This window comes from Lipomyces oligophaga, assembly GCF_038497815.1.
Source record: "Lipomyces oligophaga strain CBS 7107 unplaced genomic scaffold V1516scaffold_2, whole genome shotgun sequence".
In the NCBI taxonomy this organism is placed as follows: Eukaryota; Fungi; Ascomycota; class Lipomycetes; order Lipomycetales; family Lipomycetaceae; genus Lipomyces; species [Lipomyces] oligophaga.
Genome location: NW_027117786.1, coordinates 176,563 through 201,316, shown reverse-complemented (window position 1 = coordinate 201,316; position 24,754 = coordinate 176,563). Strand labels below are relative to the sequence as shown.

The 24,754-nt window shown below is 47.0% G+C and overlaps 9 protein-coding genes across 9 annotated transcripts; 5 read left to right on the top strand and 4 right to left on the bottom strand.

Annotated features, from left to right (window-relative positions):
• The first annotated feature begins 233 nt into the window (after window positions 1-233).
• Window positions 234-3,537, top strand: V1516DRAFT_670143 (uncharacterized protein). Its single transcript, XM_066921307.1, has 2 exons — window positions 234-1,724; window positions 1,780-3,537. Exons 1-2 carry the CDS (start codon window positions 499-501, stop codon window positions 3,131-3,133), a joined length of 2,580 nt encoding a protein of 859 aa, XP_066778626.1. The 5' UTR covers window positions 234-498; the 3' UTR covers window positions 3,134-3,537.
• On the bottom strand, window positions 3,410-6,596 carry V1516DRAFT_670142 (uncharacterized protein). The gene is made up of 2 exons (XM_066921306.1): window positions 4,354-6,596; window positions 3,410-4,298 (listed from the first exon to the last, which is right to left on the bottom strand). The coding sequence occupies exons 1-2, from the start codon at window positions 6,366-6,368 to the stop codon at window positions 3,653-3,655; spliced, it is 2,661 nt and encodes an 886-aa protein (XP_066778625.1). The 5' UTR covers window positions 6,369-6,596; the 3' UTR covers window positions 3,410-3,652.
• A 63-nt stretch (window positions 6,597-6,659) lies between these two features.
• Window positions 6,660-9,095, bottom strand: V1516DRAFT_710229 (FYVE zinc finger-domain-containing protein). The gene is made up of 2 exons (XM_066924238.1): window positions 8,541-9,095; window positions 6,660-8,478 (listed from the first exon to the last, which is right to left on the bottom strand). The coding sequence occupies exons 1-2, from the start codon at window positions 8,823-8,825 to the stop codon at window positions 6,793-6,795; spliced, it is 1,971 nt and encodes a 656-aa protein (XP_066778624.1). The 5' UTR covers window positions 8,826-9,095; the 3' UTR covers window positions 6,660-6,792.
• A 37-nt stretch (window positions 9,096-9,132) lies between these two features.
• V1516DRAFT_620576 (uncharacterized protein) lies at window positions 9,133-10,491 on the top strand (the record flags this gene model as incomplete). The annotated part of the gene is made up of 4 exons (XM_066919495.1): window positions 9,133-9,355; window positions 9,406-9,587; window positions 9,671-9,703; window positions 9,835-10,491. 4 exons carry the CDS (start codon window positions 9,133-9,135, stop codon window positions 10,489-10,491), a joined length of 1,095 nt encoding a protein of 364 aa, XP_066778623.1.
• Window positions 10,492-12,767: 2,276 nt separating this feature from the next.
• On the top strand, window positions 12,768-14,354 carry V1516DRAFT_149131 (aquaporin-like protein). Its single transcript, XM_066918663.1, has one exon. The coding sequence runs from the start codon at window positions 12,922-12,924 to the stop codon at window positions 14,029-14,031; it is 1,110 nt and encodes a 369-aa protein (XP_066778622.1). The 5' UTR covers window positions 12,768-12,921; the 3' UTR covers window positions 14,032-14,354.
• A 322-nt stretch (window positions 14,355-14,676) lies between these two features.
• V1516DRAFT_620524 (mitochondrial K+-H+ exchange-related-domain-containing protein) lies at window positions 14,677-15,721 on the top strand (the record flags this gene model as incomplete). The annotated part of the gene is made up of 3 exons (XM_066919490.1): window positions 14,677-15,256; window positions 15,316-15,354; window positions 15,432-15,721. The coding sequence occupies 3 exons, from the start codon at window positions 14,677-14,679 to the stop codon at window positions 15,719-15,721; spliced, it is 909 nt and encodes a 302-aa protein (XP_066778621.1).
• A 1,101-nt stretch (window positions 15,722-16,822) lies between these two features.
• On the top strand, window positions 16,823-18,792 carry V1516DRAFT_694534 (beta-glucan synthesis-associated; the record flags this gene model as incomplete). The annotated part of the gene is made up of 3 exons (XM_066923949.1): window positions 16,823-17,037; window positions 17,107-18,687; window positions 18,741-18,792. The coding sequence occupies 3 exons, from the start codon at window positions 16,823-16,825 to the stop codon at window positions 18,790-18,792; spliced, it is 1,848 nt and encodes a 615-aa protein (XP_066778620.1).
• Window positions 18,793-18,829: 37 nt separating this feature from the next.
• V1516DRAFT_670124 (transcription factor Vhr1-domain-containing protein) lies at window positions 18,830-21,295 on the bottom strand. Its single transcript, XM_066921305.1, has one exon. The coding sequence runs from the start codon at window positions 20,985-20,987 to the stop codon at window positions 19,164-19,166; it is 1,824 nt and encodes a 607-aa protein (XP_066778619.1). The 5' UTR covers window positions 20,988-21,295; the 3' UTR covers window positions 18,830-19,163.
• A 1,198-nt stretch (window positions 21,296-22,493) lies between these two features.
• On the bottom strand, window positions 22,494-24,690 carry V1516DRAFT_670121 (uncharacterized protein). Its single transcript, XM_066921304.1, has one exon. The coding sequence runs from the start codon at window positions 24,589-24,591 to the stop codon at window positions 22,918-22,920; it is 1,674 nt and encodes a 557-aa protein (XP_066778618.1). The 5' UTR covers window positions 24,592-24,690; the 3' UTR covers window positions 22,494-22,917.
• Between the last annotated feature and the right edge of the window lie 64 nt (window positions 24,691-24,754).

Below are 24,754 nucleotides of genomic sequence, written 5' to 3'. Positions count from 1 at the left end.
CCCCGACCCGCCGATAAGAAAAGTCCCAAACCCACTTCATCATATCACATGACTATCATATCACATGACATGTAATCATATGTATTTAGTATCACGACAATTAAGGCACTAGGCCCGTCTCGGCCGCTGTATCTCTGAGCACCTGACATTTGTGGTGACTGAGAGAGTCGAATCCGGCCGGGAAGGTTAAGTGAGTAGTTGATTAAGAAGGTTGACGATTCTGGGCTGGACTAGTCTTGGAGAAGTTAATTGGCACTAAATCAGACAGAATCGCGAGGTTTTCGTCTGTTTTTCTAGTGTGCGACCATTCAATTGCGATCATTGCACGTTCATCTCGAGCGTAACCGTGTTTGCTAGCAGAGATAGAGCAGTTGCTGTCGTTGTCGTCACTGTCGTTGCTGTTGTAGACTCTATCTTAACTTCCCGAGATAACAAGCGTCTATTTCACTTTCCGCATTCTTTTCAATTGATCGATTTCTCTCGCATTTTGCAGTAATAATGTCTGAAGCGGCCGATCCTCTAACCGAAATCGATTCCGAGCGTGTAGCGCGAGCTGAGGACGAGCTCGAACACGCTCACGCTGCTGAGCAGGCCCATTCTGATGACGCACCTGCAATTCCAGACACAACCAGTACCGTCGGTAGTGACGACGAGGCAGATACTGCTCCTCTTCTCACATCCGAGACCACAAATGAGTATCCCGACCCGACCAATCCTGAGAATGTCAATCGGATCTTTGCCTCTGACGACGCCGCTGCCGAGGCAGATAATGCTGAGGCCACCGCTGCTGCCGCCAAAAAGTTGCTTTACAAGAAGATCATCATTGGCGTTGCTTCATTCCTTCTTTTCATTCTTGTCGTCGAAGGTATTTGGAAACTGGCTCACCGCGGAGCTTCCGCTGGAGCCCGACCTGATGTCGTTTGCGACTCTCCTGAGTGTATCAAGATTGCTGGCAATGTGTTGGCTGATATGGACACTACAGCCGATCCTTGCGATGACTTTTTTCAGTATTCTTGCGGTGGATGGCTTTCCAGCCATGATATAGCCCCCGATCGTGGTGATTACTTCACTTCGACAATCATGTACGAGGAGTCTCTCCGCCTTTCTCGTAATATTCTCGAGGGCAGCTTCACCCAGGCCGAGGCTGATCGTGAAATCTGGACTAAAGCAACTGGTGTCTATCGTGCTTGCATGGACACTGACCGTATTGCCGATCTTGGTGCCGCTCCCTTGTGGCCTATTCTCGAGAGCATTCAACGTATGTATCCGATTTATCAAACTGCTGATGCGTCTCTTGGTCCCGAAACCGTCAAAACTTGGCTCGAAGGTCCATTCAGCGCACATGCAAAATCTGTTGCTGCCTCGACTACTGCTCATGAGGTTCGTCCCGCTGCTGAAGATTTGACGGAAACTCTGCTTTACCTACAGTCAATGGCTATTACTGCGCTTATCACCTTTGATGTTGATGCCGATGATATGGAACCTGATCGCACTATCCTCAGACTTTATCAGGTTCTAAACGGTCTTCCTTCGAAGGAGTACTACACTCGTCCAGCTATTACTGAAGCTTACGCTCAAGCTATCAAGCAGGTGCTCATGAACGTTCTTGGTGAAGTTGAAGTTGGCAATGTCATGACAGCTGATGAACGAGACGAGAGATATGAGATTATTGCCCATCTCGTCGTTGATTTTGAGACTGAGCTTGCTGCTATTGGTCTTGATTTGTAAGTGAAGGTTGTTTAGTAAACGACAACAAATGATATACTAATGATGATAAAGGGAGGAGCTGTTTGATGGAAGCAAGACATATCACCCATTCACTTTGAGTGATCTCCAGCACTTATTTACACCTCTTGATTTCGAGTCTTTCATTGTTCTCATGACTGGTAATGAGGAGTTACCCGAAGAGGTTGTCGTTACATATCCCCAATATCTTATTGATCTCAATCGTATCATTCCTAGAGTTCCACGTGAGACTCTTCAAACTTACTTTTTGTGGAAGGCTATTGAGGTGTATGCCGGGCATTTGGACGAATCGGTTGCGGCTCCAGTTCTTAATTTCCGAAACACTCTTCGTGGGATTTCTCCCTCTACTCGAACTGAACGATGGAAATCTTGCGTCAGTGAAGTTGACTCTATTACAGGCTGGATTCTCGGAAAGTACTATACTGATGCAGCATTTTCGCCTGAAGCTAAGCGTAAGGGAGAGGCAATCATCATCAACATTAAGCAGGCATTCATCGAAAAGCTTAACAAGCTTCCTTGGATGGATGTTCAAACTAAGAGTGTTGCAACTGAGAAAGTTCATAATATTGTGCAAAAGATTGGATATCCTGACTATTCTCCTAACGTCAAGTCTGCTGAATCTTTGGCAGAGTATTATAAGGATCTGGAGATTTCGTCGGAGAAGTTTTTTGATAATTATGTCTCTGCTCGTAAGATGGCTGCTAAGGAAGAGTGGGCCTCTTTGCATAAGCCGACCGATAGAGCAGCATGGGGAATGACTCCTTCGACTGTGAATGCATATTATAACCCTCCCCTTGGAGAGATTGTGTTCCCAGCTGGCATTTTACAATCTCCTGTATTTTCTGAGCATCAGCCATCATATATGAACTACGGTGCATTTGGTGCTGTTGCTGGCCATGAGCTCTCCCATGCCTTTGACAATCAGGGTCGCGAATACGATCAATACGGCCGACTTCATGACTGGTGGTCGCCTCAGACATCTCACGAGTTTGACTCTCGTGCCCAATGCTTTGTTGATCAGTACTCGAAGTACACTGTTGTCGATGAAGACGGAACTGTATTGCATGTGAACGGTAAGCTCACCGAGGGAGAAAACATTGCAGACAACGGTGGTATTGCTGCCGCATTCCAGGCCTGGAAGGGAACGGAGGTTACTGATCCATCTCCATTGCTCCCTGGAGTTAACTTGACCAAAGAACAGTTATTCTTTGTCAACTACGCCCGTTGGTGGTGCGGTAAGATCCGACCAGGCGCCGCTGCTCAGCGTATTTACACGGATCCACACTCACCCAGCTTTGTCCGTGTCCTTGCAGTAGCCGAGGACTCTCAAGACTTTATCGATGCATTCAAGTGCGCAAACAAGAAGCCGCAGTGTGTTTTGTGGTAGACTATTGCAGTCATGCGCTGTTTTGAATTCTTTCTTTGACTACTGACAAATCTTGATTTTATTCTTTTTTATATTTGCCTTGGTTCGCTGTTGTCCTGAGTTTATTTTGGGTTTCTATTTTTTTCGGTGTTGGTCCATTCCTTCTTGCCGTCTGTTTGTACTCTGTTTACCGTTGTTGCTTTATTTTTGGTTATCATTTTCCTATCGCCTGATTATATATCAATAGCACCTGAAAGAAGGTTTTTTTTGGTTTGGATATTGTAGATAGCAAATAATGTTTCCAAGATAGTTAATTACACATAGTTATCCTTACACGGTTAGGCTAGTCTGAATTAACAGTGTAATTGGGCTTCATTAGTAGTAATATTAAGTACTCTCAGTGTATTAAATGAGTCTGAAAAATCTAACCAAAACAAACGCCACAATCATATATTCACATGGAAGAACTTTGGATCCGCATTTGACACCAAATAATTCAAAAACAAGCACAAGAATTACTACATAAAAATCTCGAACAAATTATTGGTCCTGGATCCCCTTCACCAAAATACTTTCGAAACCGACTTTACGAGCGACTGCCCATTCGCGGAGCATGGAGCTCGAAAAGGCAGCGACTTCGCGAATGCTGGAGGACATTGAGATCGGGATCGTGAAATTATCTTCCAGAGGCCGTAGTCCAGGGCCCTGGGTCGATCCTCCTAATGGTGATACAATGCCTGGTCCGTTGGCCTGTCTGCGCTTCCAGGTTTCTGGAAACTTCTCAATGATATCATCGAGCTTCAGAGCGTGCAATGCTCGCTGGAAATCCTGGGTTGCAAGATCAATGGTTTTACTGAATTTAAGTAGCGACTCGGAGATCTCGGATGCAGTCAAGTTAGTAGTTGTGCTCGCGATTCCAGTTCCAGTAGTGGCTATTGCTTTGTCTGTCCGGTTCGACCCATGCTGGATAGATTTCACAGTTTGCTGGAGGAACTGAGCGATTCGTAAATAAACAATCGCTCGAATGAAATAAGTTGTTCCGACCATAGGCCCTGCGGAACACTGTTCGTGCAGTGTGACTACATGCCTTGCAAATGGTACTAGGGTTGTCCAGTTCTTATCTGACGGAATCCGGTTCTTGAGATTTGCGCATTTGTCGTCGTATTCAAATGCTACCAAATAGGCACTGTATTACTTTGGTCAGCAAAAACCCCTTGAATCATCAACAGACGGACACATACATTAAAGCATCCATAGCATATACACTAGCCACAAGATTATCTCCTTCTTGCTTAAGTCGATCTGATTCATGCTTCCGGTCTGTGGCAAGAGCTATCCACCGCTGCTTTTTGTATTCCAACGAATGCAAAACCTTCTGACTCGTACTAGCATCCACAGGCAGCGAACTTGTTCGCTTCAAACCATTGGAAGTTATTGAGTCTCGTTCGGCCATCGGAGTTGAGGAGCCGCCTCCATTCATGCCTTCATCGCTCACTTTCTTGCGCTTACTCTGGTATTCTGCTAACGTGCTCTTCTTGGCGTTCAAGCTACCAGGAGTAGAAACTTCTGCAGCTATTCCATTGTTCGAGTTGCCAGAAGGTGGGGTCATAATTAACGAACGTTTCTCAGTTTTATTAGGTGAATTAGTATGTTGACGTTGCCGTTCCTCACGATCTTCTTCCAGGGACTTTATCCGTTTACGACCTTTGTCCTTCATTTGTGGATCTGCAGAATGAGTTTTCGCTGGAAGGCTAGTCTTTGAGATTGGCGGATTCTGCTTCGGCGTTGAATCTGACGTCGGCATTGCCGTCGATGTTGAAGAAGACGCGGCCATAAGGGCAGAAGACTGCTTCTGCTTGATCTTTCCTAATCCAGTTGATGCCTGTTTAGCTGAATTACTTGAAATTTTCCTATCTAGCTTCAAAAGCTCATTCTTAAAGGAAGGTATCCGTAAAACCACTAACCGCCTTTCAAACTTCATCGACTTGGAAGAAGATTCATTCTTCTTAGATTTGTTGGTTGACGGTTCCATCCGACTATCATTCGGCGAATATCCCGGACGATGGTCCAGACTAGAAAGGCTGGAAGGTGTGTCTGGAAGTTGAGAATCAAACAGTGGTGGTAAAGTAGGACTCAGCATTTTGGTAGGAATGTCTGGAATCGTAGTTAAAAATTCAAAGTTCGGAAGTTCTTCGTTCAAAATCCCAAACTGAGTTGGTAAAGTAGGAGACAGCATCGGAGGCAAGGAAAAAGAAGCCACTAGTGATTTTTTGGCCTTGGCTGTTATTGCAGAGACAGATCCAGAGTCTGAGGACCGGGGCGACCGAGGTTTGCGAACAAGACTTCGTCCTCGGTCAGGTTCATGTTTTGATAATGCAAGAGCCGACTTTTTATGTCTAAGCAATTCGGTCGAAGACTCTGGTTCACTATCTTCTGATCTTTTTCTCTTTGTAATAGTCTGTGATTTTCGGTGTGATGCTGTTCGCATTTTTTCTGTGTCCGACATGTTGCTCCCTTTGCTGGTATGATATGCGGATTTGTCTCCCGTAGATAGAACTGACTTAGATCTTTGGTCGATGGATCCAACTAAATTGTGACTCGGGTCTGTTCGAGGAATATGTTGTGGTCTGGTAGTGAGTCTGCCAGACGACCGGCCAATTGGTGGAGATCGAGATCCTGATGGAGAATAGTTGATATCCCAAGGAGAAGCCGAGAGCGCGGGGGAACTGTTATTAAAAATCGGGCGGCTACTCACACCAGCTCGTTCTTCTTCATACGAATTGGAGTGTCCGGATGTTGATCCACCAGCGTAATCAGTATCGAAAGATAAAGGCGATCCAACAGTCGACGCCGAGTAGGGACCTGATATGGGCTCCGTGAAGCCAGGAGAGCGCGACCTTCCGGGCGGCGATGACGAGGCTGAAGCAAGTGCGGAGCCGAGTCCAGTTGCAGATGATAGATAAGAAACGTACTCCTCGCGATACGCGGGACCAATATGCGGATCTGCACCGAGACGAGCTCTCAACCCAAGAATTCGGCGGTCAGTCTCGTCGAGAGAAGGAGTTCGCTGAGGTGCGGCGGTTCGTGCGGAGACAAGTCTGGATGAGTAAACCAAGCTTGGAAACGTGTTAGAAGATGCGGCCGATGGCGAGGTACCTGAGTGTAAGGAAGAGGAAGATGATAAAGATGAGGAGGAAGATGAGGTCGAAGACGAAGACGAGGACGAGGACGAAGAGGCAGAAGCAGAGAAGGACATCCGGTTATCGAGCTAGCGATTCTGACCAGTCGAGCGACATGAGCATAGCAAAGCACTTAGACCGGAAATTGGTAGTCCTCTTTCCGTTGAGCACGATTTATGCACTTCCGAATTCTTTGGAGTAGAAACGGCTAAAATTTGGTAGTGTTGCTGACGTTCTCAAATCAACTGGACAAATAGTAACGGGGCTAATGTGACGATTCCTTAAACCTACAGGCGAACTCGTCGTCACGCCGCGCTGCACTATCGTGGCTACATGTTTTCTGACTGTGTTCTCTACAGCACCAAAAATAAATGCTCCAAAATTATTAAACAAACTAATTACTAGTAAACTTGTCTTATGCTTAAAACCAAGGATTTACCAAATTCATCCAAACTCCTTACGCCATGGCCTCGTCTTGCCCAATAATATCCTTCGGGAACTCTATCGCAGAAGAGGAACCCCAGTCAAATCGGAGTCCGAGCCAGCAGATGACTCTCCTGAAACTGACGTAGAAGGCAGGCCGCCTAAATCAGACATCTTTGTAATTGTCGTCGGTATAGCTGGTATGGGAGCCTTCGGATGCTGTGTATGGTGTTTAAGAGCTGAGGGCAAACTCTTCAACGGTAGCATATACATTTGCAAGACCTGCATAGCCGCCATATGGATATTAGCCTGTATTCTTGACTGCTGTTCTGAACTTGTAGGCATCTTATAAATCCGCTTTGCTGCTGCATCATATTCTTGGAAGCCATGTAAAAGCTTCTTTCGAACCTGTCCTGCCTCGGCCATCTGCTCATGTGAAGGTGGATGGTCTGGATCATCAAAACCTGACAACATTTTTTGAAATTTAGGTAACATGAGTTCGATACTTCTCTTAAACTGCATCATGTTGCCATATACCTTCACAATTGCAGGTTTACTTTGAACATCCTCCGCAAACTCTCGATGACCAAATACGACCGAATGGCAATCGCGACAAACGCGGACTTTAACTTGAATATCATCATCCAGTTTTTCAGTTGTCAAATAATCAGCCAAAGCTGTCGAGTCTAACGTAACGATTGTTGAACATCCGGAATCCTGAGATGCACAAACTAGCTTGCCACACAGCCTACAATGATGCTTTCTCATTGCAAATGTGAATCGTCGTTCACAATATGGACAATCTATTACCGAGCTATCTTCTTGCCAAGCTACAATAGCCTGTTCGGGTGGCTTCCGATAATTTCGAATCTGCTTAAAATATCCACTGGCTAGTGAGGCAGCCACCCCAGCAGTATCGTATGCGAGCGCCTTGGCCCCCGCATCTGTTGTAATAGCCATCGAGCTGGTATGAAAAACACTCGGATCATCAGTTTCAATCATCAATTTTAGTAATCTCGACAGTCGATTCTCAAGTAAGTTCACTTCCAAATGTGTTTTTGTGATTGTGCTCTTGCGCTTGGCTACGAAGGATTCCGTCAGATCGTCCACATTTCCAGTAGCATCGTTATATCCTGGCCTGCTTTCAAAACACGAATAGCAGACTCGGCACCAGGCACCCTGCTGAGGATCCCAATTGGCCTTCTTGTCCAGTTTCATCTGGGCTGGCACATGCTCCTCGCAGAAAATCCGCCCGCAAGACCTGCAATGCACTTTTCCTGTGCGGTTGTTTAGCGGAATTCGACAACGATACTCCGAACATTTATCATTGGGGGTTTCGCGTTGCCAGTGGGATCGTGTAATCATTTCTTCGGTCAGATGTGGTTTGTGGTGAACCTGGTGCTTGTGAGCTGCATGAGGCTTAGAAACGGCGACTGGCGCTTCAGCATTGCTGTAATCTCTAGTTTTTCTTGTGCCTGTGGATGGAGCGAGATTGTGCGAACCAACAAAAGTGACTCCACCGGTTGACCCTGAAGAACTAGGACCGGCAAAATTCATTGGTGGCGAGGGAGAAAGTCCAAGTCCGCCATCAAGCGGTACAGTAAACGATAAATCTGACAAGTCTGCGTATTGAAACGTCGAGTTCAATGCCTGAACTGGCGGCAGATTCTTTGCTTTATGGAGATATTTCATAAATTTGGATTGGATATTATCCGACTCACGATGGACCTCTTCTAGATGCTGGGCCATAAGCGCGTCCGATCCCTGACAATTTATTGTTAGCAGTCACTCATATAAACAATCTTACAGCTATATCCATTACATACCAAAGATTCACTACAGATAGGACATATTAATAGTTCGCTGTCAAGCACATTAGTTGGCCTATTATCGTCTGCAACCACTGGCGGCAACTGGAAGTTATCAGCACCAATGACCCTTCTTGGTCTGTGGCTTCCGACCTGATGACCATGCTTCTTGGACTTGAGTGATTCAACAACAACTGATGGCTGCAATGAAGCTGGAGAAATAGAGCTGGCGAGCGATGGCACGGGGGACTGATTCATTAGATCTCGTGCGGGTAATGTATATGTCGACGAAGGAGGCGCCATATCTAGAGCTAGAGACAAGAGCTAGAATCTTCTCTTGTAATTTTATGCGTCTCAAAATCAATGAACTTGTTATTTCGGAAGAAAATAAACGGTTTCCTCGAAATCTATTGAGAACCTACTCTATATCAGCCAAAATCTTGGTAAAAGTAGGGTATTTCTGAGCAAGCACCATCAGATGCCACGGGATAATTCAGGTCACATGACAGTTCAAACAAGCTGTTCGACGTCATTGTATATGAGTGAATATATACAATATGAGGATAACCTTATTCTGATGAACATGATATACAAACACGATTCAGAGTTGATGACTGAGTTCCACGATTCTAAATTGTACTACGATCCTCAGAGAGACGACGAGGAAGGAGAAAGTTTATGTCGAGGTCCCCTGACGTTTGCAGAGATTATTTTGAAGGAAGGAAGAGTAGATCCGACTCCGTTCCTGATCTGTGCAGATCAGGATAGTGAAAAAACGACAAGCTCGTCGATATTATGTGGTTGTGATGGCGAGAAAGGCTATTCGTTTATATGTAAGTACATGGCCGACGTATGTAGAAATGTAGTATCTGACTGCAAGAAGTGACTGATTCGTCCGCCGATTATATACGTGAGCAGACAAATGAACTGCCCAAAGACGAATGGAGCAGTCTTTTGCGGTGGATCTTTCTACGCAAGAATACGTTCACTAATCCATCAGCGGTCGAGAAATACCAATATCCCAAAATTTTTCTTAGTGCGCGAAAGACCGATCGGTCATATGAGGTTCGCGAGATATCTAGCTGGGTGCTACAATCTGGTTGGATGACTATGATTGGTTTCCGATGGATTTACTAACTGATCATCAGGTAACAATCGACTATCATCATGAAAAGTTTGTGGTAAGCCTAGCCTGGTCATCTCAACAGATGACTCCAATTGGAAACTATCTTCTAGGTCAACTGGTAGTTAAATGACTAGCTCATGGAATCTGGATACCTTAACGTTTCACACTCTAATGCTGACGGTTTAGACTATTCTAGGAAGGATAAAATTTACCCGTGATGATAATATAGCATTCAGTGCATTCCGTCTGTGCGCAGATAGTATACGGTCTGAATACTATGCGCAGATAGAACACAATCAGCTACGAGAGCGACTAGAACAATACGATTCGCAACTAAAGGCTCTTCAGAGCCAGATGGAAGAGTTTTTGGAAGAGAAGACAAGAAGCGATTTGGAGATGATGGAGAAGGTGCGGAATCTATTGAATGAAAAGAAAAGTCGGATCTATTCTCTTACTCAGGACGCATTGGAGGACGACCTCTCACATAACGAAACTGATACCGACAAAGACGAACAAGAACAAATAGCCAAGTTTGTCAAAGTAGTACCAAAAAAAGAAAACATCGCAAGCAAGTCTAAAGCGGACGAGGCCATGGATAAGTCGGAGGTTACGAGTACCTCAGTAAAGATAGCGAAACGAAAGCGTGCCACTGAAAACATCGAAACGGTGTCTAGAAATGAAGGAGATGGACAACCCAAGTGGCAGTTGCGCCATTCCGATCCAATGGCAAAGCGGGGTAGTCAACAGGCAGGGGAAAGTGCGAGGAGTGCACTCGAGTCGTCTGTGATTGAAGACGACCGGTATGTAACGATAGAAGACATTGTCAAAGGAGGTGAACATTAATCTGAAGTCGCAATCTACTACCGTCCATTTTCTACTGCTTAATAACCAGACTGCATGATTTTGCAACGTCGTTACTTTTCAGAAAGCCAAGGTACGGTCAAACAATTCAATGTCAAACGTGACCAGAGACTCAGACATACGGTGTTCGCATATATCAGAGCTGCAGCTTGCAACACCTGTATGGGAAGCATGTGAAATTTGAGGCGTCACGGACGAACTCTATGAATCGGAAGATGGTATAAAGCAGTCAGACAACAAGGGATTGGGGGTCGATTTCGAGCTATCCTGCAACTGATTTAGGAGAACGGGAAGTTTGCAGCACTTGCTCAGTCTTGACAAAAGCTGATGTAAAACGGGAGTAAAACGGGAGGAGGGGTAGTCAGCTGTACCGGAAGAGTATGCACTGCCCTCCTGCTCCGTTTGCTCAGTAATATCAGCCATGAATACAGGATTTGCAGAAGTTTGATAGACAGAGGGAGAGAGAAGTAATGAGAAAGTTAAATATCTGTTCTCATCCAGTCTCGTTGCCGAGACCACATTTTGAGGGCTAGAATAGGCGATCTAACTGCGAAATTAGTGTCTTAATATTTGGCTGGGAGAAGGGGGAAGTCGATGAGCGCGAGACTATCGGCAACCAGAACAAAGATGTTTAATGATGCCTAGCGTAGAAAATTGATCTTATCTGCTGCGAAAGTCTCCAGTCTACAGAACAGTTTCTACTCGTCCTAAATAAGAGGAAAAGTAAACCAAAAGTGCAGAAGTTCGACATTACTAGACATAGTTGAAGAGACAATTATTCAAAGAGGACTTCTTGCATTACACTTTGTCCGACCAGTCCCCGCAGAAACCAGAGCGAAAATAGTTTTGCGGACACGGTCTGAGACAGCCCAAAATGAGGGGAAGCGGATGAGGACCAAGTTCCGTCCCTAAACCTTGAAGCTTATTTCGGGCGGGGCCGGAAGGGCGGAGGTCCGGTGGAAGCTGGAGTGAGGAGGGGAAAGGAGAAGAACCGGCCACTTTTTATCGGAGCCGATGGACTGGCATGGTCTAGTCATCGTAGATTCATGCTTGTCTCGAGATCGATAATATCTTGAAATTTTAATTTCACAGAATAAAAGGATGGGAGACAGAGAATGAGGAATCATAAATTATAATCGGACAAAACTACAAAGTAATCCAAGAAGTGCATTCATATCCGAAAAATTGTGCGGGGATAGAATTTGATTATTCCAGGGCAGAGAGGCTGGGCCACGACACTCCTGATAGATCAATCTGCGCACAAGTATGTCTCCCCATGGTCTCTCATTTTCGGACGCACGCTAGCATGGACTTCCCCGGAATGTTCGCATATAGAACCCCACACACAAGCAGCACTGTGGCGGCATGAGCTAGATGATGGGATCTAGCATAGGTCGGCTGGACACATTATGGCCAGTAAATAAGTTACCCTATAGGGACTGCCCGCCGCTGTCGCCGACGGCATCGGCACGCGGCCAACCAGGTTGCAGAGTATTTTGCTCTCCTGGAGTGCGCCACCTCTGAACATAACTGACTCCCGGTGGACATGACCTGATGGGACTAGTCTGCCTAAGTACGAGAAGCGGCGGAAGCAGGAGGGGCATGCAGAACGTCAATATTGGGTAGGCCTCACGATGACACCTGGAATATCAGGTTCGCAAGTGAAATTATTACTAAACCGATATTCGGAAAGAATTGTTCGGTACTGATTAAGATATTACTAGCAGTGGACCTGCAGATTGAATGTCTTCAAGACACTTAAAATGTGGGACGAAAATTTCTTCTGGTTGGTCTTCTAGCCCTTTTGGCTCTGCTCGCTTTCACCTTCTTTCTTCCGGCCTGTTGTGCTGCATTTACACGTGCCAGAACTTTATTTTGAGCGCGCTCACTTCCCTGCTCTCGTGGTGCCCCGCTTCTCAGGCCGGTTAGTTGTCCTTCTACTGCTGCAGACTCCATGTCTGTTCCGTGCTGCTGGAGCACAGCTCTGAAGCTAGATTTATCAGGGTACAAGATAAAAAATAGAATAGAGTGGTAATTAGCCAATCGTATGCGATTTAGGACTCTTTTTGGCCCCGTTCCGGCAGATGCTTCTTGTAGCTCCATCTCCCACCGTATCAAAGTAGGGGGGACGTGATCAATGCCCTCCACACCATCTACCCATTTGGGCTGCTTCCCCCGGACTGTTCTCCATACATTTGCAATGCCTACTTAAGCAGGCTGACTTCCGCTCCCTCTCCTTCCCCATCCCACTGTTTCCCCAGCTTTCGTCTTCTCTGCCTTCTCCACAGTCTTCTGTTCAGGGTTTTATCCGGTTATCCTACAGTCACTTGTCTTCTTGTTTACCTCAAGGCTTTGACACACCCACTTCACTCACATTCTACTCCATTTGCTCCCAATAAAAATAATTTTGCAATGGCCGACAAAGCATCCCAGATTGCCGTCGACTCCGACATTCATAGCCGAGTTACTCCCAGTGCTCTGACAGCAAAAGAATGGGACTGGCACAAGACTGACGATCATTTTCTTCAGCGGGCTGATGTTCATGATCACATTGATGCCGACGCTCTCCAAGAAATCCATCCTGTCAGATTTACTGCCTACCGAAAGTTCCGGGAGGCTACCCGTGAATATTTTGCCGAGATGCTGGGCTGCACTGTTCTTATTCTCTGTGGTGATGGTGCAGTTGCTCAGAAGGTACTCACAGACGGTGAGTACGGTAATCCGGCTATGATCAACACTTGCTTCGGCGCTGGCGTTATGTTTGGTTACTTTGTTGCTACTGCTGGCGGAGCTGAAGCCCATCTTAATCCTGCCGTCACCTTCTCCAACTGTGTGTTCCGTAAATTCCCTTGGTGGAAGGCTCCGTTGTACATGCTTGCTCAGTTTATTGGCTGCGCTTTCGGCGCAGCCATTGTTTTCGGTACGTACCGAAACGCGCTCCATGAATTCGACGGTGGTAAACGCCAGGTTCTCGGCGACAAATCTACTGCTGGTATTTATTGTACCTATCCTGCATCATTTTTAGATCTGCCTGGTAAGGTCATGCAGGAAATTACGGCGTCTGCTCTGTTGTCTTTCATGCTGAACGGAATCGGCACGCAGTCGAGCATTGGCCTAAACTACCGTCTCCCGGGAGAATGGGGTCTTGTTCGTGGTATTGCCCTTATGATTGCCATTTATACAATTGGTTCGTCTGTCGGCTGGCAAACAGGATATGCTATCAACCCTGCTCGTGATTTTGGTCCACGAATGGTTTCCTACATGGCTGGTTACAGTCGTGAAGTCTTCAGCGCGTACGACCACTACTTTTGGATTCCTCTTTTTGTTCCATTTTTTGGCACTCTTCTTGGACAACTTGTATTTGATTTCATGGTTTACGAGGGTACTGATGACAATATCATCACTGAACCCGAGTCTTTCCTCAAGATGATTGGACGCGGCCGAGCCACCACACCCGTTTCAACTCCGACCACTATTGACGTTGAAAAGAGAAGTGACGACCACAAGGTGTTGACTGCTTAAGGTTTGCCTTGTTTTTGCATAATTGGGTCTTTGTATCTTTGTGTAGTTTTATCATTGTTCTTCACTATAGCTGAAGTTGTTTTTAATATTATTTTCTAATTTCTACATATTCAGCTAGGCCTGTGTAAGCTTTTTGTCCCTGTATTGCAATTTCCGGTGATTTCTCCTCGGAGGGAGAATGATGACCGTGATATTAGTTACGCTGCCACTTTTCTGACTGCACTTATTCTGGATGCACTTTCACTCGGCAGCTATACAACCTTACCAAGAAGCAAAAAGCCGTTGATGGTGATAGTCAGACCGGAAGGTAATCAATGACCAGGCACGAGCTATCTCTGACATAAAAATCATTTCAGTTTTCTATTATATTTTTTAGTCAGACTTACTCTTTTCCCAGTCTTATATTATCGAATCCGGTCTGCTCGTGCTCGGAGTAATCAGCGCCAGCCACGTGATTAAAATCGGTCATTACTGTACATCTCGAGCCCGAGGACGAGATTGATTTAGATGTCAACTGAGAAATTGCAGTTGCAGTCTACATAACTGGGCCTGCTGGAGATTTATCGCAAAACTCCAATAAGATAGAAAAGGGAAAGCTCAAATTGGTCGCAATTTAGATATTCACGTCCACTGGCAGCACGGATCATGACTCGAATCATAGTCCTTCCGCTTACAACCGCTCGACGGCTAATCATCACTCAAAGGACAGAAGCACATTTTATTAATCCGCGGCGCCCGAGGATAGACGACAGACTTACACAACGAGCTCAGAAAATGTGGAGCGATTGGGAGAAGTCGTCGACCTGGTGGAAACAAAAAGTGACCGCGTGGGGAGCGAAAGTGCTAGATCAAGTGCCGTACGAGGAGTGGAGTCTGAAGGCAGTTCCGCAAGCGCCTGTGGGACTGTTTCCTGTTCGGACAGGGACCTGGTGGATTCCCTGGTCTAGACAGAATAATTCAGTCACCGATTCCGACGACAAGTCTCTGCAGGTCAGGACAGCCGGTACGGTCACGGTTCCAATTGTATACCCGGTGAACGTACAAGTTGCTGATCCCGCATCTGTTACTACAGTCGGAGGGGATATTGGCGAAGCGGTAGCTCTGGATTTGAAGAATTGGGCTGTACAGCAGTCGCCCATTCAAATCCGCAAATTGCTGATTTGCGCAGCCATCTCTCCACTGACATTACCGATAGCTTTACTCCCGGTCATACCCAATTTACCAGGTACGACAAAAGTTTGAGGAGGTTTGGCACCGCGAGAGATCGAACGCTAATTACTTTAGGGTTTTACTTGCTCTTCAGAGTATTTTCGCATTTCAAAGGTGAGTTGACCTAGAAGATACTTCGGGTGGGAATGAGCCCGCTAGAGAGGGAATGGAATGACCAACAATTATTGCAGCATATGAAGGAGCACAGCAACTGCGACGAATCGTCGACGAGAAGCGGTACGTTCCTGAGCCGAACCATGCTCTTGGAGCAATATATACGGAGCAAGCGAGCAGCATGCAAGACGCGCTCGTTAGTCCTTCCGGGGAACGAACGCTGTTAGAGTCCGAGTCAGTAGAAAAACTGACGAAATTATTCGACGCCGCAGATCTGAGCGACGAGGTCCGTCGAGCCATCGCTCAAACGCGGACGAGAATTTCAAAAGAGATAACGCAAGCCACGATGGAAGAGCGAAGAAATTGAGCGTTGCCCGGCGCAAGGTGAGATATTAAAATTGGGTGGAATAGACGCGGTTGCATTTTAAAAATGATCTTCCTACAAATTGCATTTATGAGAAAATATTTGTATCTCTAATCAATTATTACTGTTATCATTCCCGTAGTCCGTCACATCCATTAGTGCCAATCCAAACCACGTCATGCACTTACATAATCATATCCATAACACACTCTCTGTAATTTCATTACGCGTCGTTTGATGGCCGCGTCGTTTTGGTTGATTCTAATTCGGGAAACACGTGACGTGGCACCGGCGTGAAAGCGTGAATTTTTGCACTCCCCTGCGGTCGATATCTGGCGGCGGAATTTTCAGTTGAAATTCGACAGAAACAAAGAACGGACGAAATAGAAAGAAAAGTTTTTGTTATTGAGCTTGGAAGAGTAAGCGGAACTTCGTGTTTGACGCGCTTTGAAAGTGATCACGCGTGCTCGTTGTAACATCATTCCACAAAGAGATCGTTAAGCCTTCAGGCTGTGTTCACACACGCTCTCCCATTGCTGGTTTTGTCTCCAGTGCGCACTATCTTGTCCGACTCTGTTGTTTGGGCGGCATCCTTCGAGTCTTTTTTTTCATTCTTCAACTTTCCTCTTCATTGTTAGGTCGTCCCACGCCTGTGGAAGCGTTGGATTTGTCTGAAATCTCACAAATCTGCGTGACGTTATTGCCAACCTTTATCTGCTTCGGACTTGTTGCGCATTTGGCCTGGGATCTCTATCTTGGACCCATTTTTTCTTGTATTGGCTACGGCAGCAGTCAAGCAAAACAGCAGTCGTCATTGTTTACAGTCGACGCGTCGAATTATTGCCCACAGCTTGTTGCTCCTTGTCCGTGTGTTTCTCCTTTCAGGCATCCCCTTTTCTCCCTTTCTCTTTCATCTTCTGATCTCTATCTCCCTCCCTTCTGCTTTTTGCTCGGCACTGCACCGCTCGACTCGTAATGCCAGCATATTCACGCAATCTGAACCCGAACCCCTTTGCGTCGCCCGCTGATTCGAGTGCTGATCTTACTGACCGGGCATCTATAAATTCAGACTATTCCATCCAGTCCGACGTAGCATTGCAATCGATGCCGGAGTACAGCAATTCTCACAGCGATCCCCACTTCAGACAGACGGCTGCTTCTGCTTCTGCGGCCGCTGGCACTAACGCTCCTGCAAGTGCAGCCTTCGCGCAGGCTCACGCGGAGCATGTGCACAATTCACGACAGGCAGTCTTCTCTTCCTCTTCAGTGTCGTCTTCCTCCTCTGCCGCTTCTTTCCAGTCGTCGACTCCATCAGGATCGTTTGATCGTTATCCTACCGGCACTGGCGGAGCCAACAACAGATCATCCAACAACTCGGGCATATTAAGCGGCACCTATTCATCGTCACGAAACTCATCTTCGTCTCTTTATCCTCATAATTTGGGCGACCCTACATCTGCACAATCGAATCCTAATGACCCGGATTTCTCCCCATTTGGAGGTTATCCAGTGTCCTCCTTCCCTCTGCACATCGAGGAGAAGGAGCCTGATGACTATATGCACAATCCAGATCCCATCCTGGATGCCAATGAGCATGCACGAATCAGGGACTGGGAACGGCGAGGCGTGATCGGTTTGCTTGCTCTCGTCATTCTTACCATGGGTGCTCTCTGCGTGTTTATCATTGTTCCTGTCCTCACGTTCACAGGTAAGGCTGGTGAAACAAATGATTCGCCTGTGACAAAAGTTGTTGCAGTGCCACTTTCAGACTACACGTATCCCACCTTGAAGGCGATTCGGACGTCGCTTGTAGACCCGGATACTCCCGATGACGCAAAAACGATTACGGACAAGAATGGAAAAACAATGAATTTAGTTTTCTCAGACGAGTTCAACCAGGATGGTCGCACGTTTTATGAGGATGAGGATCAGTTTTGGTACGCAGCCGATCTTAATTACGCTGCTACAGAGGATAAAGAGTGGTATTCGCCAGACGCTGTAACGACCGTGAATGGAACTTTACTGATCACAATGGATGCATATAAGAACAAAAATCTGGACTATCGATCCGGAATGCTTCATTCATGGAATCGGCTTTGCTTCACTGGTGGCAAGTACGAGGTTTCTGCATCACTTCCTGGTAAAGGAAGTAAGCCTGGATTCTGGCCCGGTATCTGGGCGATGGGTAATCTTGGACGGCCAGGATATCTTGCAACTACTGAGGGCACGTGGCCATATTCGTACAATGAATGTGATGTGGGTATTACGCCGAACCAGTCGTCTACGGATGGCATGTCATATCTTCCTGGCCAGCGACTGAATTCATGTACATGCAAGGGAGAAGACCATCCGAACCGAGGAACCGGGCGAAGTGCGCCAGAGATTGATGCTATTGAAGGTGCGGTGTCGAACATTAACACGACCTACAAGGTAGGTTCGGCATCGCAGTCGTTGCAGATCGCACCGTTTGACATTTGGTATCTATGCGACTATGATTATCTGGAGGTATATAATGCTTCGGTGACTTCAATGAATACGTATACTGGCGGAGTATTTCAACAAGCTATATCTGGAGTGACAGTGTTGAACAATGATTGGTATGATAATAACGAATATCAATCGTATTCGTTTGAATACTCTCCTGGTGCGAAAGGGTATATTCAATGGGGAGTTGGCGATGATCCGACGTATGCTATTTATGGAGAAGCGCTTCGAGCTAATGGTAACGTTGGTCAACGTCTGATTCCCATGGAGCCCATGTCGATGATTATAAATCTTGGAATTTCCGATTCTTGGACATATATTGATTGGCCTGCGCTGGAATTTCCGTCGTACATGCGTGTAGATTACGTACGGATATATCAGCTCGAAGGTTCCGAGAGTATTACCTGTGATCCGGACGGATATCCTACTACGGACTATATTGCCGACCATCCCAAAGCGTACAAAAATGCAAACATGACTTCATGGTAAGCTTTTTAATATTGTCTTATAGTCAGGAAAGTAAAACTAACTGTTCTAGGACGGAAGCCGGATATGATTGGCCAAAGAATTCTTATATGGATGGATGTTAATGTGCTTGGTTGTTGCTATTATTGTATTATTATGATGCATGAGGATTAAATAGATAAAAATAAAGTATAGGGAGTTTGAATAAAGTCGAGTAGGAGTGGTAGTGCAAGGGTTGATAGGGATGTGAATCAGAGCCCTTTAGCTAGATACCTATGCGGAAATTTTTCCTATCTTCAAGAGGGAAATTATGCCAGTCAAGTGACAATTTATTCGTGAGCCAATAATCTCACACTAGTAATAACATAGTATCATAACATTTATATAATATCCACAACTCCTCAATAATTAAAACACCTGCAAGTACTCCAAATTGCCCAGAGGGATGCAAAAAAACACAAACGTAAAAAAATTGAGAAACATTGATTTTGGACCCTTACGCCGAGACTAAGGCGCCAATGGAAATGCGTCTAGTTTTATCATTTTTTGGCCATGACTGCGTAGGGTGCGCAGGAGGATCTGTGCTGGTGACAACCTCTACACGCATTTGATGTCCATCTGAAACTGGCACACGGAGAATAAGTTCTGCCTCTAGGTCAGACGTAATTTGAACTTTTGACGAAGCGTCTACGGCAGCCAATGACTCGGGAGAAACTGTGGTTGACCGGTAGTAATATAAAGCTATAGACACGGATTCAGACAGCGACAACGTCTGTCGAACAGCTTGAAGTAGGAAAGCAAGGCAGGACTGGCCACAAGCAGCAATATCTGACGGTAGGATCGTGCAAGTTCGAACAGAATCCTGATAGATCAAATCCAAGGCAAAAAGTGATGTTGAAACAGGTGATAGCGATGGAAGGGTCCGCGGAGACACAGACGACACAGAGCTCGCTCGTGCAAGTGATAACGGCGAGAGCGAAAGACTCGAGGCAGAAGTCGAGTATGGATCTGGAGACTCGTTGGCAGAGGAAGATACAGATAAGTACGAAGAATAGGAGCTTGAAGCCCTCGAAAGTGCAGGTCGCGCAAGATAGTCGGACCCTACCAGAGTATCCGAAACAGCACTGGAAGGCGATGGCCACGGTTGTGGACTCGGCATAGTGGTCCGGATCGAGGGAAGTGTTACTATTGGTTCCAGCTTGACAGATGTAGAATCGAAACCGAGATCGGAATTCACACTCGATACCGAGCCTGCAGATATCGGAACTGCATGCGCAGCTGACGGTGAATGAGCAGGCGTCGAAGCAGCAGAAGGAGAGGGCGATGCCGATTCCTTTTTGGAAACGAGCTTTGCTTTAGACTTTGGTAATCTCTTGCGATTCCGACGGACTGACTGAACAGCAGCACGAACTAATTTATCGAAATCAGGCAAAGCCACAGGCGGAAAGCCATATTCTTCGCGTAAGGTATCAGCAACGGCTATGATCACGTCTTCTTGCTCTGAGGCTTTTCGCGAGGACAGCGACATGGAATCAATGAGTTCGAGTCGGCGAGCAGAGAATTTCTTCCATTGGCCCTCATTTGTGAACTGCAATTTCTGGCGGATGATTTGAGTCACGCCGGACACTCGTGGATTTGAGTGCTTCTGCACTTGTACTGGGGGCAGTCCGTTTGATATTGGATGGGCATGTGGAGGGTGTGAAGCATGAGGAGCATGTGGAGCATGTGATTGTCCATGCTTAGAAGATAGAGAGGGAACAGCAGGAAGTGAGGAGACAGAAGGGAGGGAAAAGGGATATGAGGAATGAGTAGAAGCTGCCGCGGCAAAGGCTGGGATGGAGGAGGGGGTGGACCAGACAGAGGAAGAGTTGACGGGATTGGAAGCAGGGACCGTAGAAGGAAGACCCTGAGCGGAAGCGGGTTCAAGATTGATATCAAAGAAGACATCAGAGACAATGAGAGCTCTGTGGAAAGAAGAGTCGTCGACTATAGGGCGGGCGACGATGGAGGAGGAGGGAAACAGAGTGGAGCGGGCGCAAATAGAAAATGGCTGATTATGGGGGATGAAGAAGGCAGCACGCACGTATGCCTGGAGTCTTTCGAATGAGAGGGCAGGGTCGTCCAGGGTCCAGTTGATAGCATTTCCGTTCAGCTGGATCCTGATGCTCTTGTGATGTTGGAGGAGGGAGGAAGTAGGCCCAGAGGAGGACGATGATGCGGACGACACAGAGGAAGATGCAGACGAAGTTGACGGGGAGGGCGATGGCAAAGACTGTTTCTTCTGTCCAATGGTCAGAAGAGAACCAAAAAGGTCTGCCATGGATTGGACAAAGATAAGAAAACCGAACGAGAGCACAGCAATAAGATAGCACAGTAGCAGACTCCAAACACAATGCACGCAAAACACAAGTCAACACAAGATCGAGGGAATGGGCCGGATATAAAAGCAGCCCGGATATCGTCAACCAACGACTGCAGTCCCGCGCAGAAGTCCTACTTTGTCCTTGGTCCGCAGCCAACGCGAACGATCACTTTCGTCCGGCTTCCTCGTCTCGGACTGGCTCCAACTCTGTTTCCAACTCTGTTTCCAGGAGGCTTTTCCTGCCCGGGACTTAAAGCCTGAGTCACGTGTGGAGTACCACAGAGTCAAGTACGAACGGACGGTGGCACGGACGCGAGAAATATACCGCGCGGGTTGTACTTTGAATACGAGGGAATGCCGTTGGTTCGATATGGGATTCCCGGAGTAAGGCTGGGTCAGAAGTGGGTCTGAGCGTAGACTGGGAGTAATTGAGCGACGAGCGGCAATAAGGGCCGATTTTCCAGGAGAAGGCGAATGCGGTGTTTGTTTGAGTGCGGAGACGAAGCCGTAAGGAGATAAGGATCTGGTAGAGGAAGAATCATTGTTGTGGCATTGCCGTGGTATTGCTGTGGCATATGAGTAAATATACGAATATAAATGGTAGATAGACAACCAAATTGCGAGAGAGCTATGGGAGCATCAAGGATGCAAATCAGTCAATGCCTACGTGGTCCACAATCACAAGCATGCAAGCACAGGAGCAGTCGCCGGCCGGGATCTTCTTATCTGGCCGAGCTCAGATAACAGAAGCAGCATCGACCAACCCGAGAGGTTTCCGTTTGTAGAGGAACATGAATGACCTGGCAGGATGACCACAGTCTGCCTGACGATTCACGTTTGGCTTGAGTTGGGATGAGTCTTGCACCTGTAGTGCAACTGTAGGAAAGATAAGCTATAGGGTTGATCTAACGGGGCATAGTGCATAGCAGAGTCGAAGTGGGTCGGATCTGGAATGGATGACCAGTCGAGGTTTTGTTTATAGCAGCTACTCCGTACGGTGGATGGAACTGTAGCAGGAATCGGCCGTAAACGAGACATATGAAACAGACGCGATAGAGCACATATCCAGACCATCCAGAACGTACGAAAGACACACAGAGTCACAGAGAGCGAAGCGCAGATATGTAAACATGCAAATATGCAATTATGCTCGAATATTCCGCACGCCCAATGACTAACCTAGAAAAATAATAATATAATAATACCTCCGGCGACTCAAGCGCCCCGCCCCCCTCCCACCCCCCCCGTTCGATTGACTCCGGATACCGTACTGATAAGCACTGAACCTCATTAGCCAAGCTCTGGCAGAAACTAGGACCACCTTCTCTAAATTCAGGTCTGACTCGGGCTCTCAACTGCTGACCCGATGCACTCGGCCTGTGTCTTTCTGTGATTCTCAGCCTGGCCCGCTTCGGAACGTCCGATACCATATCTCTCTTGACTCGGACTGACGAGCTTTGGGCTCTCTGACTCTGAGTATCTGGCAAATGGGTCGCGACTAATCTCCGTCGATTGGTCGGCTCTTCCGCGCTATCTGATTATATCATCGCGGACGTGGTAGAATATTTCGTGTATTTACGCAAAGTCATACCGCAAGATAGATAGACATCGCTTGCATTATTGCTTCATATTTTATATAATCAGTAATATAATGATTGTTATAGGCGTGGATTCCGCTTAACACGTTGCAGACGTGCCTAGCGCTTTCAATCATCACAGCAGCACTACATTCGCCTCCACCGTGCACGAGCACAGGGCTTCCTACCTGCTGCTCGTCCCGACTCATCTCTACACAGACCAAGAACCGTCCGCAGACAATCCAATTAAAGTGCTATTGCGCAATTCTGACGAACAATATCATACATGCAAACAACAGCGAACGCTCTCTCTACCTCACGTAGTATGCGAGATCAACGTCCGGCTCGTCGCGAATGCGCGCCTCCAGCGTGGAATAGCCGTTCCCAAGAAACCCAAACATGTTGGCAGAATCATACTCCAGCTCAAAGTCCTCGCCCCGGATCTTGCTCATCATCTCCATGTAATGAAGCATGCTGCCTCCATAGAGCGCGCTCACGCGCCCTTCAGCTCCGCCAGCCTTGTACCACGACCCGCATCCGCCGTCGGACCACACCATTCGCTTCAGAAACTCCTGTGTGTACACGTTGTAGTCGTGGATCGCCTTCTCCTTTACCACCATGGACCGGATGCTCTCCCGCGACAGCTTCAGCACCCACTCGAAAATGTAGTCCACCGCTGTCGCCATGCCCGTCAGAATCAACGCATGGCCCGCTGCAGCATTAGGCCCGTTCACAATAAAATAGTTGGGCATCTGCGGCAACACGACTCCAAAGTACGCATATGCTCCGCCATACTCCTTCCACAGTCCTGCCAGCTCGACCCCATCGAGTCCCGTCAGTTTCCACGTCGGATCAAACGAGGTGTCAAACCCGGTCGCACAGATGATCGCGTCAAAGTCGAGTTCTTGGCCGTCTTCTAGCACTATCCCAGTCTCAGTGAATCGGGCAATTCTACCGATCACGACATCTGCTCGCCCACTTGCAAAGCACTCGAGGTAACCCATCCCGGGCGTGGCCTTCCGACATCCCACATGATAATTAGGAATCAGCTTCGCAATCAATGATTCATCATAACCTAATCTTTGTTTCATTGACTCGGTCACTTTTATCCGTAACGCCTCCTGCTCAGGACTATCTTTATGCAGGCCCGGAAACCGCTTGTTAGACGAGAGCTCCAGATCGTGGCGATATTGGCGATGCACCTGGGGTTGGTCACGGAATTTCTGTTTTTCCTCTTCGCTAAACGTAAAGTTATGACCGTCCGGTGTGAACTCCAATCCAAAATTTTCCAGAATCCACGTTGGGTTCCGGATCAAATTTACAACTGTCTTGTTACCTCCAGTGGCCTCAACGAGCTGCGGCAACAGCTGGATCCCCGACGCACCATTTCCAATTATACAAACATTTTCTCCTGCGTAGCTATGTTTTTCGTCCCATCGTGCAGAATGCACCATATGCCCTTTAAAATTTTCTCTACCGGCAATTTCCGGCCACCGCCATTTATTTAGCAGGCCCGAGCAATCCACAACGATATCTGCCAGCTCCTGACTCTGCTCCCGCGTAGCTGTATTCTCCGTCGTGACTCGCCATTTTCCCAATTCGCCGTTCCACTCAGCAGCAACAACTTTGCGCTTAAACTCAACATGTTTATCCAACTCGAACTTGGTCGTTGTCTCTCGAATATAGTTCCACACCTCCTCACGCTCCACATGGAACTTACTCCAGTTTGGGTTTGGCGCAAACCGAAACGTGTATACATGCGACGGCACGTCCAGCCCGGCTCCTAGATATCGCGTTTCGTACCATGTTCCGCCTACATCCTCGTTTTTCTCGTATATGACAAGGTCAATTGAGTCTTCCACTCGAAATTCGTGCTGTACCTTATGGGCAATCATCAATCCGGCAAGCCCTGCCCCAATGACAACCAACCGTCGCCGTCGTTGAGGCGTGTATATCGGTACTTCGTTAATTGGAATCCAACTCATTTGCTGCTATTCGTAATTCTGAAAGCCAATTCGTATTTTATTTTGTTGCTCTCTCTAACTCTTACACCTTGTATTCGAAACAACTTCCTCGGTCGCTCCTCCCCATCTTATACTCGGACAACAGGATCGATGAGGGGTTCACGCCATCCCACTTAATTTAATT

Coding starts and splice junctions, on each gene's coding strand:
- V1516DRAFT_670143 (XM_066921307.1), top strand. CDS start 499: ATGTCTGAAGCGGCCGATCCTCTAACCGAAATCGATTCCGAGCGTGTA. Junction 1,725..1,779: donor GCTGCTATTGGTCTTGATTT/GTAAGTGAAGGT, acceptor ATGATGATAAAG/GGAGGAGCTGTTTGATGGAA.
- V1516DRAFT_670142 (XM_066921306.1), bottom strand. CDS start 6,368: ATGTCCTTCTCTGCTTCTGCCTCTTCGTCCTCGTCCTCGTCTTCGTCT. Junction 4,299..4,353: donor TATGCTATGGATGCTTTAAT/GTATGTGTCCGT, acceptor AAAGTAATACAG/TGCCTATTTGGTAGCATTTG.
- V1516DRAFT_710229 (XM_066924238.1), bottom strand. CDS start 8,825: ATGGCGCCTCCTTCGTCGACATATACATTACCCGCACGAGATCTAATG. Junction 8,479..8,540: donor CTATCTGTAGTGAATCTTTG/GTATGTAATGGA, acceptor ATAAATTGTCAG/GGATCGGACGCGCTTATGGC.
- V1516DRAFT_149131 (XM_066918663.1), top strand. CDS start 12,922: ATGGCCGACAAAGCATCCCAGATTGCCGTCGACTCCGACATTCATAGC.
- V1516DRAFT_670124 (XM_066921305.1), bottom strand. CDS start 20,987: ATGGCAGACCTTTTTGGTTCTCTTCTGACCATTGGACAGAAGAAACAG.
- V1516DRAFT_670121 (XM_066921304.1), bottom strand. CDS start 24,591: ATGAGTTGGATTCCAATTAACGAAGTACCGATATACACGCCTCAACGA.